Source organism: Bos indicus, chromosome 6 (assembly GCF_029378745.1).
Source record: "Bos indicus isolate NIAB-ARS_2022 breed Sahiwal x Tharparkar chromosome 6, NIAB-ARS_B.indTharparkar_mat_pri_1.0, whole genome shotgun sequence".
In the NCBI taxonomy this organism is placed as follows: Eukaryota; Metazoa; Chordata; class Mammalia; order Artiodactyla; family Bovidae; genus Bos; species Bos indicus.
Genome location: NC_091765.1, coordinates 57831300 through 57848563, shown reverse-complemented (window position 1 = coordinate 57848563; position 17264 = coordinate 57831300). Strand labels below are relative to the sequence as shown.

At 43.5% G+C, this 17264-nt stretch overlaps 1 protein-coding gene across 1 annotated transcript in view; it reads right to left on the bottom strand.

The window, feature by feature from the left end:
- Positions 1 to 1589, bottom strand: part of PGM2 (phosphoglucomutase 2) — a 41546-nt gene extending 39957 nt beyond the window's left edge. Inside the window, exon 1 of the mRNA XM_019962575.2 lies at positions 1393 to 1589. Coding sequence (XP_019818134.2) covers positions 1393 to 1443 — 51 coding nt within the window. The 5' untranslated portion in view covers positions 1444 to 1589. The remainder of the gene's footprint in view (positions 1 to 1392) is intronic.
- Positions 1590 to 17264: the final 15675 nt, after the last annotated feature.

Below are 17264 nucleotides of genomic sequence, written 5' to 3'. Positions count from 1 at the left end.
GAAAAACACCCCCTCACTTCTATCTAGTGAGGTACTCTCTGTATACACAGATACAACATTTTGTAGAAACTGGATTTTTATTTCTTCAAAGGGAAAGTTTTATGAAACTAATTCATTACCAATTATGACTTTAAAAGATTTCTACTCACTGCCAGTTACTGAGTTATCAGAAATGGGGGCTTTTCCCTCCTCCAAAGAATTATAAGAAAAAGGAGTTGCCCATAGCATCCAGAAACAGTCTGTACTGGCATTTCCTGGGCAGGGACGGGAGGGTGAAGGGGAAGTCCTCACTGACTCAATATCCCAGGCCTCTACCACTGTGCAGGCTTATGGACCATGCAAGTTAGTGAAGAAGTGGGCAGCACCTGCTATGTGATTTGCTGGGGCCTGCAAAACAAAAAAGGAACTCCTTGTTAAAAATATTTTAAAAAATTTTAAAGTGGGACAGAATATTAAACCAAGTGCTGGGCCCTCCGAGGAGAACAGGTTCTGTGCAACCCAGTGAATCTCTTGTCTTTGAAATCAGCCCTGGAGACAGACATTGGTAAATAAACCCACAAGCAAGTGTTTTTGTTTTTGGCCAATCTCTGTAAGGGGTATGAGGGAAAAGAACAGTATGTTTAAGGAGAGTATTAGAAAGAAATAATTCACCCTTGGGAGCCAGGGAAGGCCTCTCTACATAAGCCACATTTAAATTCAGACCTGAAACAGGAGAAACAAGTTTAGCAGAAGAGAGCCAGAGGAAATTTCTAGGAATGCAAACAGGTGCAAGAGACAGAACAAATAGGAAGTGAGTAACCCAGGTTAGAAAGGAGACTGGGAATGGTGTCTGGAGCTGAGTCCCTGCTCCAACACCTCAGAGAGTGAAAAGCTGGGGTGCTGTGTCCAAGGGGCTCCCCATCTTCTTCCCAGCAAAGTCAGAGACCTGAGAAAAACGCCAGAAGCCAAGCGGGCCCAACGGAAAGCACCTATATTGGCAACCAAGCGCCTGGGAATGCCGCTCTGCCAAGTCCCCAGGAGCCTGAGGGACAGCGGGAACCATTTTGGGTCGCTGGGGGACGCACCGCCGACTGCAGAGGGCGGGCCCCGCGGGCAGAGTGGCAGGAACCCGCTGTCGCCTCTATCAGAGGAGGCCCCCGGAGCCCGGCTCGCTCCCCTACTCCTGGCTCTCCGGACCGCAGGTCTGGTTGCGGAACAACCTTTCCGGGCCTACTTGGAATGGGCCACAAACCAGCCACACCGACGAGGCCTGGCGGCCGCCCCTTATCCTTCTGGCAGGACCCGCTCGGCCTTGCGGGGTGGGCGGTGAGGGAAGGAAGCACTTTCACTCACCACAGGAAAGGGGATCCCGAACCTCCCCCGGTCGCTCGCGGCCCCAAGGGACCCCCTCACCTTGTCCCATCTCAGCCACTGGGCCGTCTCCTGGTCCAGCCGGGAGTCCATGCCTGCGTCGCCGCCTCCCGGAGCCCTCGTCGCAGCTGCCGCCGCCAACGCCGCCACCTCCAACCGCGCTGCCACCACCAAGTTCAGGAGGTGGCAAGACCTTCCTTCCGGCGGGGCGGGGAGAGGCGGGGGCAGGGCGGGGAGATCCGGCTCGGGAGCCACCAGCGTCCCGGAGGAAAATGACTCGCTCGCCCTAAGAGCACGCCTCCTGGCGGTGTGCCTGCGCGCCTGGGCGGGGGAGAGGGAGGCGGGGCAGCGGGATAGAAGTGTGGGGATGGAGGTGGGGCTGCCGAAAGCTCAAGAGGTTACTCCTATTCCTGGTGGCTCAGACAGTAAAGTGTCTTTCTGCAATGCAGGAGACCCGGTTCGATCCCTGGGTTGGGAAGATCCCCTGGCGAAAGAAATGGCAGCCCACTTCAGTATTCTTGCCTGGAAAATCCCATGGACAGCAGAGCCTGGTAGGCTACTGTCCGTGGGATCGCAAAGAGTCGGACACGACTGAGTCACTTCACTTCACTTCACACTTAAGCCATTCATTCAGGTCCTACTGAGCTCCAGGCACCGGGTCGGGAGCCGGGATCCGAGCACCGGTAAACCCAGAGAGGAGCCTAAAAATTATGCAGAAATTCTGAGGGTCAAGAATAACCGAGAAAAATCTTGAAGATTAGGTGGGACGATTAAGATAGATAGATGGTGAGACAGAATGGAGAGTCCAGAAACAAGTCTACCCGTGTGGACGTGTGTGTGTGTGTTTGTGCTCAGTCGTGTCGGACCCTGCGACTCCATGGACTATGGCCCGCCAAGCTTCTCTCTCCATGGGACTTTTCAGTCAAGAAGACTGGAGTGGGTTGCCGGTTCCTCTAGGGTATCTTCCCGACCCAGAGATCCAACCCATGTCTTCTGAGTCTCCTGCATTGGTAGGCAAATTCTTTACCACTAAGCCACAGTCCATTTATTTCAGAGGTGGCGCTGCAGAGCACGGGGAAAGATTGGTATTTTCAGTTAATGGTGCTAGGTCAATTGGATATCTATGGAGGAAAAAGAAAAAAGAAACTTGAGCCCCTCCCTCACATCACATCTCATATAAATATGCATTCCAGATTAGTTGTAGATCTAAGTGTGAAATGTACAATGAAATTTCTTGAAACTAATGAGTTATCTTCATGATCTTAGGACCACTAACCCATAAAGGTGGAGAAGAAAATGGCAACCCACTCCAGCATTCTTGCCTGGAGAATCCCATGGGCAGAGGAACCTGTCAGGCTACAGTCCATGGGGTCCCAAGAGTCCCACATGACTTAGTGACTAAACCAACCAACCCACCCATAAAGGAGATGCATGCAGTGAGCATGAAAATGTATATGCAAGAATGTCTCTAACGTCATTATTCGTAATGGCTCCCAAATGTCCATCAACAATACAATAGATAAATACATTGTAGTATATTCATTCAATGATATAGGCAAAGTATGGTCTATTCATACAGCAGGGAAAAAGAAATATTGTACACATTATAGATACGGCTCACAAACATTATGTTGAATGAAGGGCTCCCCACCCCCAATATTGGCTTATTCCTCATATATGAAATTCTAAAATAGGTAAAAATATAACGAAAGGAAACAGATCAATCGTGTCCAAGAATTGGGGGTAGGGAGAGCAGTTGTTTACAAAGGGCACAAGGGAATTTGTGGAGTGATAGAATTGTTTTGTATCTTGGCTGAGGTTATAATAAACACAATACAGGTTCATCAAATCTCATGCAACTGTGTATCAAGCGAGCTCAGTAGCTGGTAATAGTTCCCTGGGCTGCACCTATAAATTGTGCATTTTCTGTGTACTCTCTTTCTTTTTTGTATTTATTTATTTATTCAATTTCAATTTTAAAAAGAAAACAATATATATCCAGGATCTATGATAGCTAGCTAAGTGTAATGAGAAATATATCATATAATCATACTGTCACAGCAGGCAGGTATTGGAGAAATGGGGGCAGGGGTCAGGTGTCAGGAAATCACGGAAATCGCGCATCCTGTAAACAACAGGAATCCATAGGCAGACAAAGGGAAACCAGAACTTTCAGACCACAAGAAATTGGGTGAAAAGGATCTGAATGCGTGCGTGCTCAGCCGCATTCAGCTCTTTTCAAGACCCCATGGACTGTAGTCCACCAGGCTTTTCTGTTCATGGGATTTTCCTGGCAAGAATACTGGAGTGAGTTCCCATGGCCTCTCCAGGGGATCGTCCCAACCCAGGGGTCTTCCTGATCCAGGGATGGAAACTGAGTCTCTTCTGTCTCCTGCATTATAGGTGGATTATTTACTGCTGAGCCACCAGGGAGGCCTATAAGGGTCTGAGTGGCAGACAAAGAAAGGTGGGGAAAGATGGTCATTTCCGGCATCCAAATTTAACACCTTTTGCTCATTTTGCTTTCATTAGATTGTTGCTGTTGTTCAGTCTGTAGTGTTGCTGTTGTTCAGTCCGTAAGTCATGTCTCACTCTTTGAGACCCCATAGATTGCAGCTTGCCAGGCTTCCCTGTCCTTCACTGTCTCCTAGAGCTTGCTCAAACTCAGGTCCATTGAGTTGATGATGCCATCCAACCATCTCATCCTCTGTCATCCCCTTCTCCTCCTGCCTTCAATCCTTCCCAACGTCAGGGTCTTATGAATCGGCTCTACTCATCAGGTGGCCAAAATATTGGAGTTTCAGTTTCAGCATTAGTCCTTCCAATGAATATTCAGGATTGATTTCCTTTAGGACTGACCAGTTTGATCTCCTTGCTGTCCAAGGGACACTCAAGAGTTTTCTTCAACACCACAATTTGAAAGCATCAATTCTTCGGTGCTCAGCCTTCTTTATGGGCCAACTCTCACATCCGCACATGATTACTGGAAAAACCATAGCTTTGACTAGATGGACCTTTGTTGGCAAAATGATGTCTCTGCTATTTTAACATGCTGTCTAGGTTTGTCATAGCTTTCCTTCCAAGGAGCAAGTATCTTTTAATTTCCTGACTGCAGTCACCATCTGCAGTGATTTTGGAACCCAAGAAAATAAAGTCTGTCACTGTTTCCATTGTTTCCCTATCTATTTGCCATGAAATGATGGGACTGGATGCCATGATCTTAGTTTTTTGATCAGCCTTACAAATAAGAAGTACTCATCATACACTGATGCCATGACACTGATCTAAGTTAAATAAGGACAAAAATCTCTTCTCAGAAGAATGAGCAGGGGTAAAAATCAGGGAAGACAACCGCAAACTCCTCCTTCCCTGGTGAATACTCATCCCCCTCTTAACCAGCTTGCCAAAGAAATCCAGGGCAGCAGCTCTTCACCTGCCCGCCCAGTCTCCCTCTGAGAGCAAATCCTTGCTTAAATAAACTCTCATTTTACTTTCTTAACCTCTATGCTTTGTCTCCAAATTCTCTTGTGATGGAGAAAGAACCTCAAGTTCACCGGCAACAATATGATCATATAATTACACCAGTTATATATCAGTTGATAAGTTTGTAATTAATTACACCAATCATATCCGTTAATAAGTAATTATAAACTGATGAGAAGGCTGGAAGGAAAGCAAGGAGATTCCATGAGGGTTCACGTTAGGTCAGGAAAGCTTCCCTCAGTACTTGAGGCTTGTGAGGGTTTCCCAGGTGGCAGGTAAAGAACCTACCTGCCAATGCAGAAGATGTAAGAGATACAGGTTTGATCCCTGGGTTGGGAAGATCCCCTGCAGGAAGGCATGGCAACTCACTCCAGTTTTCTTGCCTGGAAAATTCCATGGACTGAGCAGCCTGGCAGCTTACCACCCAGAGGGTAGCAAAGAGTTGGACAATATGAAAATCGACTTAGGATACATGCACCAGGGGACAGGAGGGAAGGACGCAGTTGATATTGAGGGAGGCAACCGGGAAAATACTTTTTGGATAGAGACCCTGTAAGTGCGGTGCTCCTTCCAGCTGAAAGTCCCAAGAAACTGGACACAGGGAGGTAGATGAGAAGGAAGAGAGGCAGCCTCTGTCTCCCCACCTGGCAGGTTGTCATGGGTCAGCCACTCTCAGGCTGTCTTCTTTCTCTGCACCAGACCAAGCTTCTTTTCAACATGCTAGGACCAAAACTGTGTGACGCAGAGTCTGAGACCAGACAGGTGTCAACGTAAGAAAAACACACAACCTAAAAGTTGTGAGTTGAACTTGGCTCAGGGACATTACTGAGGCCTGCAGCCCAGGAGACGTCCTTTCAGATAGCTCTGAGGACCTCCTCTGAAGAGGTGAGGGGGGAGTCAAGATATGTAGGAGTTTTCTGCTGGGAAAAAAACCATGTAGTTGGACATCAAAAGATTACTGCTAATCATAAAAAGCAGACATCTCAAGCTAATGATTTTAGTGCTTGTATGGGAAGATGCACAAGTCTAAGCTCATTGACATTATTCTTTAGATACACATCTGAACCAGTATTCAAAGCACAGAGGATTTCCTGTTTTTCTCCATTCTGAATTCCCCTCAGAGAGTACTTCGGGGTGCTTAGTGGGATATAGTGCCTAATGGCTTGATGCTGGGCAACATTTGTTATTTACTGGAATGGCAGGCAACATTCCCTTTCGAGACATGTCTCACTTGCCCTTCTTTCCCTGTCGAATACCAGAGGTCTCCCAGGTGGAACTGTGTAGCTTCTAGCCTTCTGCCAGGGTAGGGAAGGGGTAGGGGAGAGAGGGAGGGGGTGGTCCTGGGCCTCAGGGGTCCAATCACAACCTCCATGATGAGGGTGGTGGTCACTGAATCTCTGCTACAGTTCAAAAGACGTAAGGAATCTGGTGGCCACAGGATATTTTGATGCTTCTCATTATATTAATCAGTATAGAAGTTATGGGTCCATGGAGACATCCTGTCTGAACTATTTTAACTTCCATTTGGGACACCAAGGGGCAGGTATCTCAGTGCTCAATATGCAAGCAAAGAAAGCAAGTAAGATTCTTTAACCATAGGGGAACTTTTCACAGGGAAATTGCCAAGTTGTAAATAAATCCTCGTCCCTTAATTGTGAAGAGCACCAAGATCTCAGGTTCTGTGCAGAAAACAACGCATGATTGGCTTGCTCTGTTACTCCCTTCTGCTTCCCATGCAAAGCAGAAAAAGTCCTCTGCATTTATGTTAGGGGATCCCTACACCCAGGAGACTTTCTGAGGGTCTCCTGTAACTAAGATGCCTGCACTGGAGGTCCTTTTGGTTCTGACAATGATGCTACCATGACCTGAAGCAGTAGATTCTCATACATGATCCCCAAATTAACGTTTCATGTCTGTGGAAGCCCATGTAGAATACTAGAATGTTGGAGCAGAAACAGCTCTTTGGGATCAATTTGGACCTCGTTTTATAGATGAGGGAATAGAGACAAAGTTTCCAAGTCCCTCTCTGAGACAGAGCCAAGATTCTCCTGCCTGGTCTCTTGATTTTCTAATCTGGTGTTCAATCTCCAGCTCCACTCAGCCCATTTCTCCACATGTCCATAGAAGGAAGCTCGTAAACTCTGGTAACTTGTTTCCATGTGACAGCAGCTGGCTCCTGATGTAAAACAAATATTAATCATTTCTGTCACTGATACATTAGGTGATGTTCAAAATAACTTAATTTGTTTGTGCGTGCTCCCTTGTTTAATTTGTTTGTGCATGCTCTCTTGTCACCTGAGAAGTGTTTCACATGTGGAGATCCCATTTTCCTGGGAAACCTTCCCAGTTTTCCCAGACACCTTGTCAGTGATTCCACCAATTCATTTATATCCAGCCCAAGAACAGTTATTCTAAAACTTTTGATTTTGGGAAGTTTTAAATGTTTATTAAAATTATCCCCAAAGTAAATACCTAGGTCAACTATGATTATCCATGCCAATCTTGTTTCATGTACCCACTTCTCCTTCCTGCATATTTTGAAGAATATTTCAGACATCATATTATTCTATAATTTTTTAGTGTGTGTCTATAGAAGATAAGGATACCCTAAAAATAACCACAAATCATTATCTCACCTAAAAATTGTATAGTTAAAGTTAGTAAGCCCTTCAGTTCAGTTCAGTCACTCAGTCGTGTCTGACTCTTTGTGACCCCATGGACTGCAGCATGCTAGGCCTCCCTGTCCATCACCAACTCCCAGAGCTTACTCAAACTCATGTCCATCAAGTCAGTGATGCCATCCAACCATCTCATCCTCTGTTGTCCCCTTCTCCTCCCACCTTCAATCTATCCCAGCATCAGGGTCTTTTCCATTGAGTCAATTCTTCACATCAGGTGGCCAAAGTATTGAAGTTTCAGCTTCAGCATCAGTCGTTCCAATGAATATTCTGGGTTGATTTCCTTTAGGATTGACTGGTTTGATTTCCTTGCAGTCCAAGTGACTCTCAAAAGTCTTCAGACTTATAGATCTTCTTTAATCTATAGGTTCTGACTAACTTTCCTTGTAATTTATTTGTTGAAGGAACTGGATTGTTTGTCCTATAGAGCTTTCCACAGTCTAGATTTTGCTGATTGTATCTCCATCTCTGTTAGCATGTTTCTCTGTCTCTTGTATTGCTTATAAATTCATCACATTATAATTTTCACTTTGTGGTCTCTTCTTCACTAATCTCCTTGAAGATAGGAATGGTGTTTTATTTATCTTTGCCTACCCAGAGCCTAGCAGATTCTCTGGTGGTTCAGTGGTAAAGAATCTGCTTACAATGCAAGAGAAACAGGAGACATGGGTTAGATCCCTGGGTTGGGAAGTTCCCCTGGAGGAGGAAATGGCAACCCACTCTAGTATTCTTGCTGGAAAAATCCCATAGGGTCACAAAGAATTGGACACAACTGAGTACCCATGCTATGCTATGCTACCCAGAGTCTAGCACTGTAAATGCCCAATAAAAGGATGAAGAAATGAATGAAGAAAAGAACAGGAGACTGTTCTTTCCTCAGTAGAAAAGGGAAGTTCCAGAGTTAGGACTGGCCCTCTAGGTTCCATCCTTTGTTCTCTGAGGGCCCCGAGCAAGTCACTTAAACTTTCTTGGACTCAGTGTCCTTATTTCTGAAAAAGATGCAATCATAGTGTACATCTCTAATAGTGTGGGACTTATATGAGGAAATACATATAAATGGTGTGCCTGGCATGGAGTAAGCCCTCAATAAATGTTAGCTATTATCATTGAGAGTTTCTACAGCATGACATTCTGTATTATTCAGGACAGCCTAGGCTAGGCTGAAGTAGTAAATTAATCCCTGAACTTCAGTATTTGGTGAAACAAAGCTTTGTGTTCTTGCTCATGTTCATGCTTGGGGTGAGTGAGAGGATCCTATACTCTACACAGTCACCTGGGGATCAGACTGTTTCCATCTTTCGGCTCCTGCATCCCACGATGTGGCCTCTGCCATCACCACGAAGAGTGTGGGGGTCACTCACGGCTCTTAAATGCTTCTCCCTGAGAATGGGGTGTGTATCACTCCTACTCATATTTTATTAGCTAGAACTCATCATGTGAACCCACTGAACTGCCAGAGTACTGGGAGGTATAGACAATCTGTGTGCCCAGGAAGGAGAAAAAAATTGGATAGGGATGAACCCTCATGGGCACTACCACACATTCAGTTTTGTCTGTGATTAAATGTTAGGGTGGTTGCAAATATCAATGAATCTGCTGTATCTCTAACAAGCAAGGAGTAATTCTGAGCTCAGGTGAAATATAGAATTCTCCCCCATACAGTAGAGCAAGGGACCCCTTGTAATAAAAATCAGATCCTATCCTTCTCTTGTTTTCAGTCTTCTCATGGCTTCATAATGTACTTAGAATTAAATCTATATCTTTACCAGAGCCTCAGAGTTCTACTTCATCTATCGTCCTGCCCTGATTTCCTGCCACTTTTCTCACTCACTTTCTCAGGCTTTTCTCTGTGCTGATCCTTGAAAACAGGTCAAGCAAGATCTGGTCTGAAGCCTCTGCCTGCATTGCCCTCCCCCAGATATCCCAGTGCCAAATATCCACGTGTAACTTAGGCTTCTGCTTAATTATCCCCTCATTAGAAAGTCTCTCTTCTGTAAAGAGCTGGTAAATGTTTACATCTAGCTCTCTGGGATAAAAAGCCCTGATTTGTGTTAACAGTGTTTGTCAATTTCTGTGGTGTAAAGACATCCACTTTGGCTGTTTCCCTGCTACCAACATGATGTCACTGAACAAACAGCTAGGAGGAGATGCAAAGTTGCATGCCATGTAATGTTTCCAATGCACAGATAGAATACATATAAATAACTTAAAGAACATAAATAGTAGCAACACGTAGTAAAATCAATAGAAAATGGTGAGTTTTGAGTATTTATTACATTTTTATTATTATGTATTTACTTGGAAGTTTGTAACATTTAAATTTTAATGATGGCAGTGTCTAATATCTGGCTAGTGAGTCCCATGGATGGAGGAGCCTGGTAGGCTGTAGTCCATGGGGTCGCTAAGAGTCAGACACCACTGAGCGACTTCACTTTCACTTTTCACTTTCCTGCATTGGAGAAGGAAATGGCAACCCGCTCTAGTGTTCTTGCCTGGAGAATCTCGGGGACAGGGGAGCCTGGTGGGCTGCCGTCTGTGGGGTCGCGGAGAGTCGGACACGACTGAAGCAACTTGGCAGCAGCAGCAGTAAAATTTCTAACAATTTGCTAGTCAGCTCTGATAAACTGTCAGGGCATATCTTCCTTCTCCTAAATGGTATCTGTACCCCTTTCAGCAATATGTGAACTGTGAACTTCCTGATGTTCAAGCTGGTTTTAGAAAAGGCAGAGGAACCAGATCAAATTGCCAACATCCACTGGATCATCGAAAAAGCAAGAGAGTTCCAGAAAAACATCTATTTCTGCTTTATTGACTATGCCAAAGCCTTTGACTGTGTGGATCACAATAGACTGTGTGGATCACAATAAACTTTGGAAAATTCTGAAAGAGATTGGAATACCAGACCACCTGATCTGCCTCTTGAGAAATTTGTATGCAGGTCAGAACTGGACATGGAACAACAGACTGGTTCCAAATAGGAAAAGGAGTTCGTCAAGGCTGTGTATTGTCACCCTGCTTATTTAACTTATATGCAGAGTACATCATGAGAAATGCTGGGCTGGAAGAAACACAAACTGGAATCAAGATTGCCGGGAGAAATATCAATAACCTCAGATATGCAGATGACACCACCCTTATGGCAGAAAGTGAAGAGGAACTCAAAAGCCTCTTGATGAAAGTGAAAGTGGAGAGTGAAAAAGTTGGCTTAACGCTCAACATTCAGAAAACTAAGATCATGGCATCCGGTCCCACCACTTCATGGGAAATAGATGGGGAAACAGTGGAAACAGTGTCAGACTTTATTTTTCTGGGCTCCAAAATCACTACAGATGGTGACTGCAGCCATGAAATTAAAAGACGCTTACTCCTTGGAAGGAAAGTTATGACCAACCTAGATAGCATATTCAAAGCAGAGACATTACTTTGCCAACAAAGGTCCATCTAGTCAAAGCTATGGCTTGTCCGGTAGTCATGTATGGATGTGAGAGTTGGACTCTAAAGAAAGCTGAGTGCCAAAGAATTGATGCTTTTGAACTGTGGTGTTGGAGAAGACTCTTGAGAGTCCCTTGGACTGCAAGGAGATCCAACCAGTCCATTCTGAAGGAGATCAGCCCTGGGATTTCTTTGGAAGGAATGATGCTAAAGCTGAAACTCCAGTACTCTGGCCACCTCATGCGAAGAGATGACTCACTGGAAAAGACTCTGATGCTGGGAGGGATTGGGGGCAGGAGGAGAAGGGGACAACAGAGGATGAGATGGCTGGATGGCATCACTGACTTGATGGACGTGAGTCTGAGTGAACTCCGGGAGTTGGTGATGGACAGGGAGGCCTGGCGTGCTGCGATTCATGGGGTCACAAAGAGTCAGACACGACTGAGCGACTGATCTGATCTGATCATCTTACTATGTTATTTTTCAAAAAAAATGTTTAGTATTACCTGCCATCATATTGTAAATTTTATTTTTAACAGTATCTGCCAACCATGCTATAATGTAAATTCATTTTTTCCTACGGAGCCTCCAACACCTAGAACAATGCTTATTTCATAATAGGTGTTCAATAAGTGTTTGCTGCTGCTGCTGCTGCTAAGTCGCTTCAGTTGTGTCCGACTCTTTGAGACCCCAGAGACAGCAGCCCACCAGGCTCCCCCACCCCTGGGATTCTCCAGGCAAGAACACTGGAGTGGGTTGCCATTTCCTTCTCCAATGCATGAAAGTGAGAAGTGAAAAAGGGAAGTCGCTCAGTCGTGTCCGACTCTTAGTGACCCCATGGACTGCAGCCTACCAGGCTCCTCTGTCCGTGGGATTTTCCAGGCAAGAGTACTGAAGTGGGGTGCCATTGCCTTCTCCACAATAAGTGTTTATTTAAGAATAAATCATTGGGTCTCCTTACACTTTATGAAGAAAAAAGAAAAACGGATATAGCAGTAAGATAGAGATACAGCACTGATGCAAACTTTTTCTCTAGAACAAACTAGCATTTCTGAATTTAACCAGGAAGAGTGAACTGCTTGTCACTGCCCTCTAGGGCCCTGATTTCAAAGCTGATGAGAAAAGGAGTAAATATGTGTCAATAGACTTTCTCAGTATTCTCATTACTGGCCATAAACTCAAAGTACATCAATAGCAAACATTTCTGCAGACCATCTGGAGTTTAATTGTCTTTCTCAGCAAAAAAATATGCAAATATCTCTGTGGTATTTGACACTTTGAGACCTCACGGACTGCAGCACGCTAGGGTATCTCTTATTTATGCCTATTTTCATTAATAAATTCCTGAAAGTGGCTCATTTTCCCCCGTGACTTATTCTAATAATTTTTTGTGATTGAACTCATTAAACATAAGGCCAGGGCTGGTTAGTGTTTCCTCAGCTCAGCTTCCTCTTTTCTACTTCTCTTTTTCCTCTTCATGGTGCTCACTTGTCTTCCCATACCCCTGGCCTTTCACAACCAGATCTCAGGGCATAAGTCATCATTCATATTAGATGGTTGATGACTAGTTCAGCATCACTGTCTTTTTGCCTCAACTGTTTGGATATTTGATTAGGCACTAATGAGCTGGCGAACTTAGGAAAGCACTGTCATTGAAATGTTATGTGCCTTGGTTTCTACCTCAGTCAGAGGAAGAGACCCCTGCCCTCAGAGTGTGTGAGGGTAAGTCCTCCTCGGAGATTCTTGCTTGAAAACTTCAGTGTCCTCTCAACTGTTAGTATACTCATTCCACTTAGGACCAATGCTTATACTAAAAACTGCATCTCTGGAAGTGTTCATTTTAAGAGACTAAGTAGGAAGGGAAAGTTTTTATTTTTATTTTTCTCCTGAACAGCCCATTTAATGCTGTTTCTGAAAATCACTGTTTTGGCAACTGAATATTCAGCTTTTTTAAAGCTAGAAACCAGGGAATCCTTAGTTTTTGTTTGGGTAGCCGCTAAGTTATTATTCACCAAAGGAAGCTGCAGATACACTGCTTTTTTCTTTTTCAACAAGATGATTTTTATGACTGCCTTCTCATCTCAGGTATTTCTAACTCTCCCTGCACTAATATGGACTTTAGTTTGTACTTCTTGAAGCAAATGATATTAGAAAGGAGACCAAGGGTATACTGATAAAAGTAGTACTTCACCTCAATAAAATTATATTGCAAAGATAATGCATGAATCATAATTTAATTTGGACGATCCAGCCTTAAAGTCCATAGAGCACCACTGTGTTCAGCTCCAGAAAGATAATTTAAAATCTGTAAATTTTCCCATTCTAATCACTCCAGTTTTGATCTAATCCCATGCTCTTTCTTCAGTAATTTGAGCCCCTCTCCTCTTCCACCTGTAGAGACTAGATTTTAATTTTCAATGAGTCGTCCATCCCTTTTCTTATAGAAAGACCATACATCCACCCCTTCCTAATGCAACCTGTAGGGACTTCCTGTTGGAGGAGTAACTTCCCTTCCTCATCAGTGTGAGGCTTGGCCACGTAACTTGCTCAGTGGAACGTGAGGAGACAAGACATGGGTTGCCTTTGAACAGAAATTTGAACAGGCATCATATCTTTTAGGCAGTTCTCCTTCCCTCTGCTACTGAGCAGATGTTCCAAGTGGTGCTGCTCCTTTGGTTTGCGTCTGGGGATAAGAAGCTGCCATAGTGGGTCATAGCACCTGACCCATCGCTTGCCATGTAATGTGGCCGAGAGAGAGAAATATTTGCAAACCGCTGGGATTTATGGGGTCATCTGCTACTGCAGCGAAGTTGACTAACCCAGCCTGGAGTGGCTTTAAGCGCTTTGAGGATGGTTGAAATAAAGGAATGTTTGGACATAGCCTTTGTAATGTTTCTCATATCATATGAAGATAGAAGTTTTCAGGAAAGTTCCCTAATTGTTCTGGACATTCCCCTGGGTCACCAGCTTGATGAGGGACAATCAATGCTTTTAGCCTCCTCTTAATGGTAAACAAAATGAAACCAAGCCAAACCACAATGTTTCTCAACAAGCTCCAAACACCGAGTACCCTAAATAATTGAAAAGTTTTAACTATTTAATTTTTCATGTTGTGCTTTTCAAAATGCCCTCAGACTACAGACAAACAGATTTCTGCAAAAAAACACAAAGGAAAAAAATGTCCACAGTTCTTGAGTACTGATAATTACCACATTCTGAAAAATACTGTGTCATAGTCTGACTTGATGAAATCATTACAATGTAATTTGACAACTATAATTTGCCCTAGACAGACTCCTTTTCAAATTAAAGTCTAGATAATCACATAGCTGAACATCTAAATAATGAAAGGTTTTCAGTACATTTTATCATTTCTGTATGTCAAATGTCCCATTGCCTGGCTTTATGTCTTCATATTCATTTACATTTCTATTTCTTTGTTGTATGTATGTATTTATGTATGTATTAGTTTTTAGTTTCAGTAATGGAAAAACAATTTCACGCTTAACCATAAAATTACCTTTTAAAATGTTGCTGTTTTTTACAGTTGCCATTGTTCAGTCACTAAGTGATGTCCAACTCTGTGTGACCCCATGGACTGCAGCACCAGGCTTCCCTGTTCTTCACTATTTCCCAGAGTTTGTTCAGATTCATGTCCATTGAGTTGGTGATGCCATCTAACTATATCATCCTCTGCCGCCCCCTTTTCCCTTTGCCTTCAACCTTTCCCAGCATCAGAGTCTTTTCCAATGAGTTGGCTCTTCGCATCAGGTGGCCAAAGTATTGGAGCTTCAATTTCAGCATCAGTCCTTCCAATAAATATTCAGGATTGATTTCCTTTAGGACTGATTGGTTTGATCTCCTTGCTGTCCAAGAGACTCTCAACAGTCTTCTCCAGCACCACAGTTCAAAAACATCAATTCTTCAGCGCTCAGCCTTCTTTATGGTCCACCTCTCACATGGGTACATGACCACTGGAAAAACCATAGCTTGGACTATATTGGGCCTTTGTTGGCAAGGTGATGTCTCTGCTTTTTAATATGCTGTTTTTCAATAATTTTTTACAAGAGTGTACTAAAATATTGTATGGTTTAATTTACTTAAAATTGATGAAATATGTCTAGTACACAGAAGGCTAGATACTGGGGTATTGTAATGAAAAAAGAAAAACAAAATAAAAACACTCAGAAAGATAAATCAACAACTTCAGATCATGGACTCAACCTGACAGATAAACATTAAAATATTAGTTTTGTTAATGGTAAGACCTAGACTGAGGCTTTGCACCAAGAATAGCAAGTTGACCGCATACTTCCACCCCTTCTAAAACCACGCTAAGGTGGAAATAAAGGGACACTTCAGGAGGATATAAATCTACCAGGACAATGAGAATTGTGAGGGGCGGGAAACACCAGCACATGTTGGGGGCTGGAACACAGGTAGAAGGATGTGGTTGTCATAGCAACTTGGAGGGAGCTGTGTCCTAACCTAGGGGAGAAAGCCAGAATGATACAGTTCAGACACAGAGCACCAAAGACTCAGAAATTGGTAGACCCAGATAATTCCACATGTAAAAATAAAAATGAGGCTAAAAGCAGAAAGACTGGTTGAAAGTCTGTTGGAAAAGCAGTTAAATCTCTACACTGCCCTCCATGCCATTGGCATGACACTGCCCTCCATGCCAATGGCAGTTGCCCGTGGTGTACCAGCAGAGGGCTGGGTGTTTATTTTCTGGTTTTGTAAAGTCTTTTGACTAAGGAACCCAGATATGGGTAAGATCAAGATGCCAAAGCGAAAATAGGACAAGCAGTAAAAAACTATTTACTGGACAGAGAAGAGTAGCTCCTGGTCTCTGTGACTAGGGGAAGCCTGCATGCAGCAACCAAGACCCAATGCAGCCGAAAATAAACATAAATAAATAATTTTTAAAAAGAACATTCTCTCATATCACATACAGAAATAAGCTCAAAGTGGTTTAAAGACTTAAACAAGGCATGATGCCATAAAATTACTAGAAGATAGACAAAACAGTCTCTGACATAAGTTGTAGCTATATTTTTTAGATCAGTCTCCCAAGGAAAAAGAAATAAAAGCAAAAATAAAGAATGAAACCTAGTCAAACTTAAAAGCTTTTGAGTGGCAAAGGAAACCAGAAACAAAACAAACAAAAAAACCCTACAGACTGGGAGAAAATAATTGCAAAAGGTGTGACGGACAAGGGGTTGATTTCCAAAATAATCAAACAGTTCATGTAACTCAGTATCAAAAAAACAAATAACCCAATCAATAAATAGACAAGAGGCCTGAATAGACAGTCCTCTGAAGAAGACATACAAATGGCCAAAAGGCATAGGAAATGATGCTTAGTAACTCTAAAACAGAAATGCAAATCAAAACTGCACTGAGATAATCGCCTCACAGTAGTCAGAATCTGTCATTAAGAAGTCTGTAAATAATAAATGCTGAAGAGGGTATGGGGAAAAGGAATCCTCCTAACCTACTGATGGCAATTTAAACTGGTACAGCCACTATGCAAAATAGTATGGAGGTTCCTTTAAAAATATACCTACAATATACCCAGCAATACTACTCCTGAGCATAAATCAGGAAAAGACTAAAACTCTAATTCTGTTACTGAAAGTTGGATTGTGGCTGCTCGACACTCTGTAGCCAATAAAGAAGCAAGGCTGGTGTAAAGAAAAGTTTGCTTCATTTCAGAGGCTGGCAGTCGTGGGAGGCAGGGAACTCACGTACAAAAGTCAATTCTCTCACACTGATAATCAGTGGGCGAGAGCTGTTATAGGTGGACGCAGGGTGTTACATTCAGAAACAGTACAGTCAGCTCTGACAGTCATCTTTAAAATATATATGTATATTTATTTATTTGGCTGTTCTGGGTCATAGTTACAGCATGTGGGATCTGGTTCCCTTACCAGGGATCAAACGCAGGCACCCTGCATTGGGAGCATCGAGTCTTAGCCATTGGACCACCAGGGAAGTCCTGATGGTCATCTTGAAACTGGTCATGCAGCGGTCTGATCAGTGTCATCTTGAGTATTTTTAATAGTCTTCAGTTCTAGGGGCAGTTTGGTCCCATTTCTTTGAGGTTAGATCTCAGAATTGTGGCAGTTATGTCATGGCTACAGTCTGGTCATCATGTAGTTAACTTTTTCCACCCAGTGAGGGTTTCGATATCTACAAGATAGCTTAAAGGATATGGCTCAGAATATTATTTATAGCCCTTGAGGAGGAACTGCTGCTGCTGCTGCTGCTAAGTTGCTTCAGTCGTGTTCGACTCTATGCAACCCCATAGACGTAGCC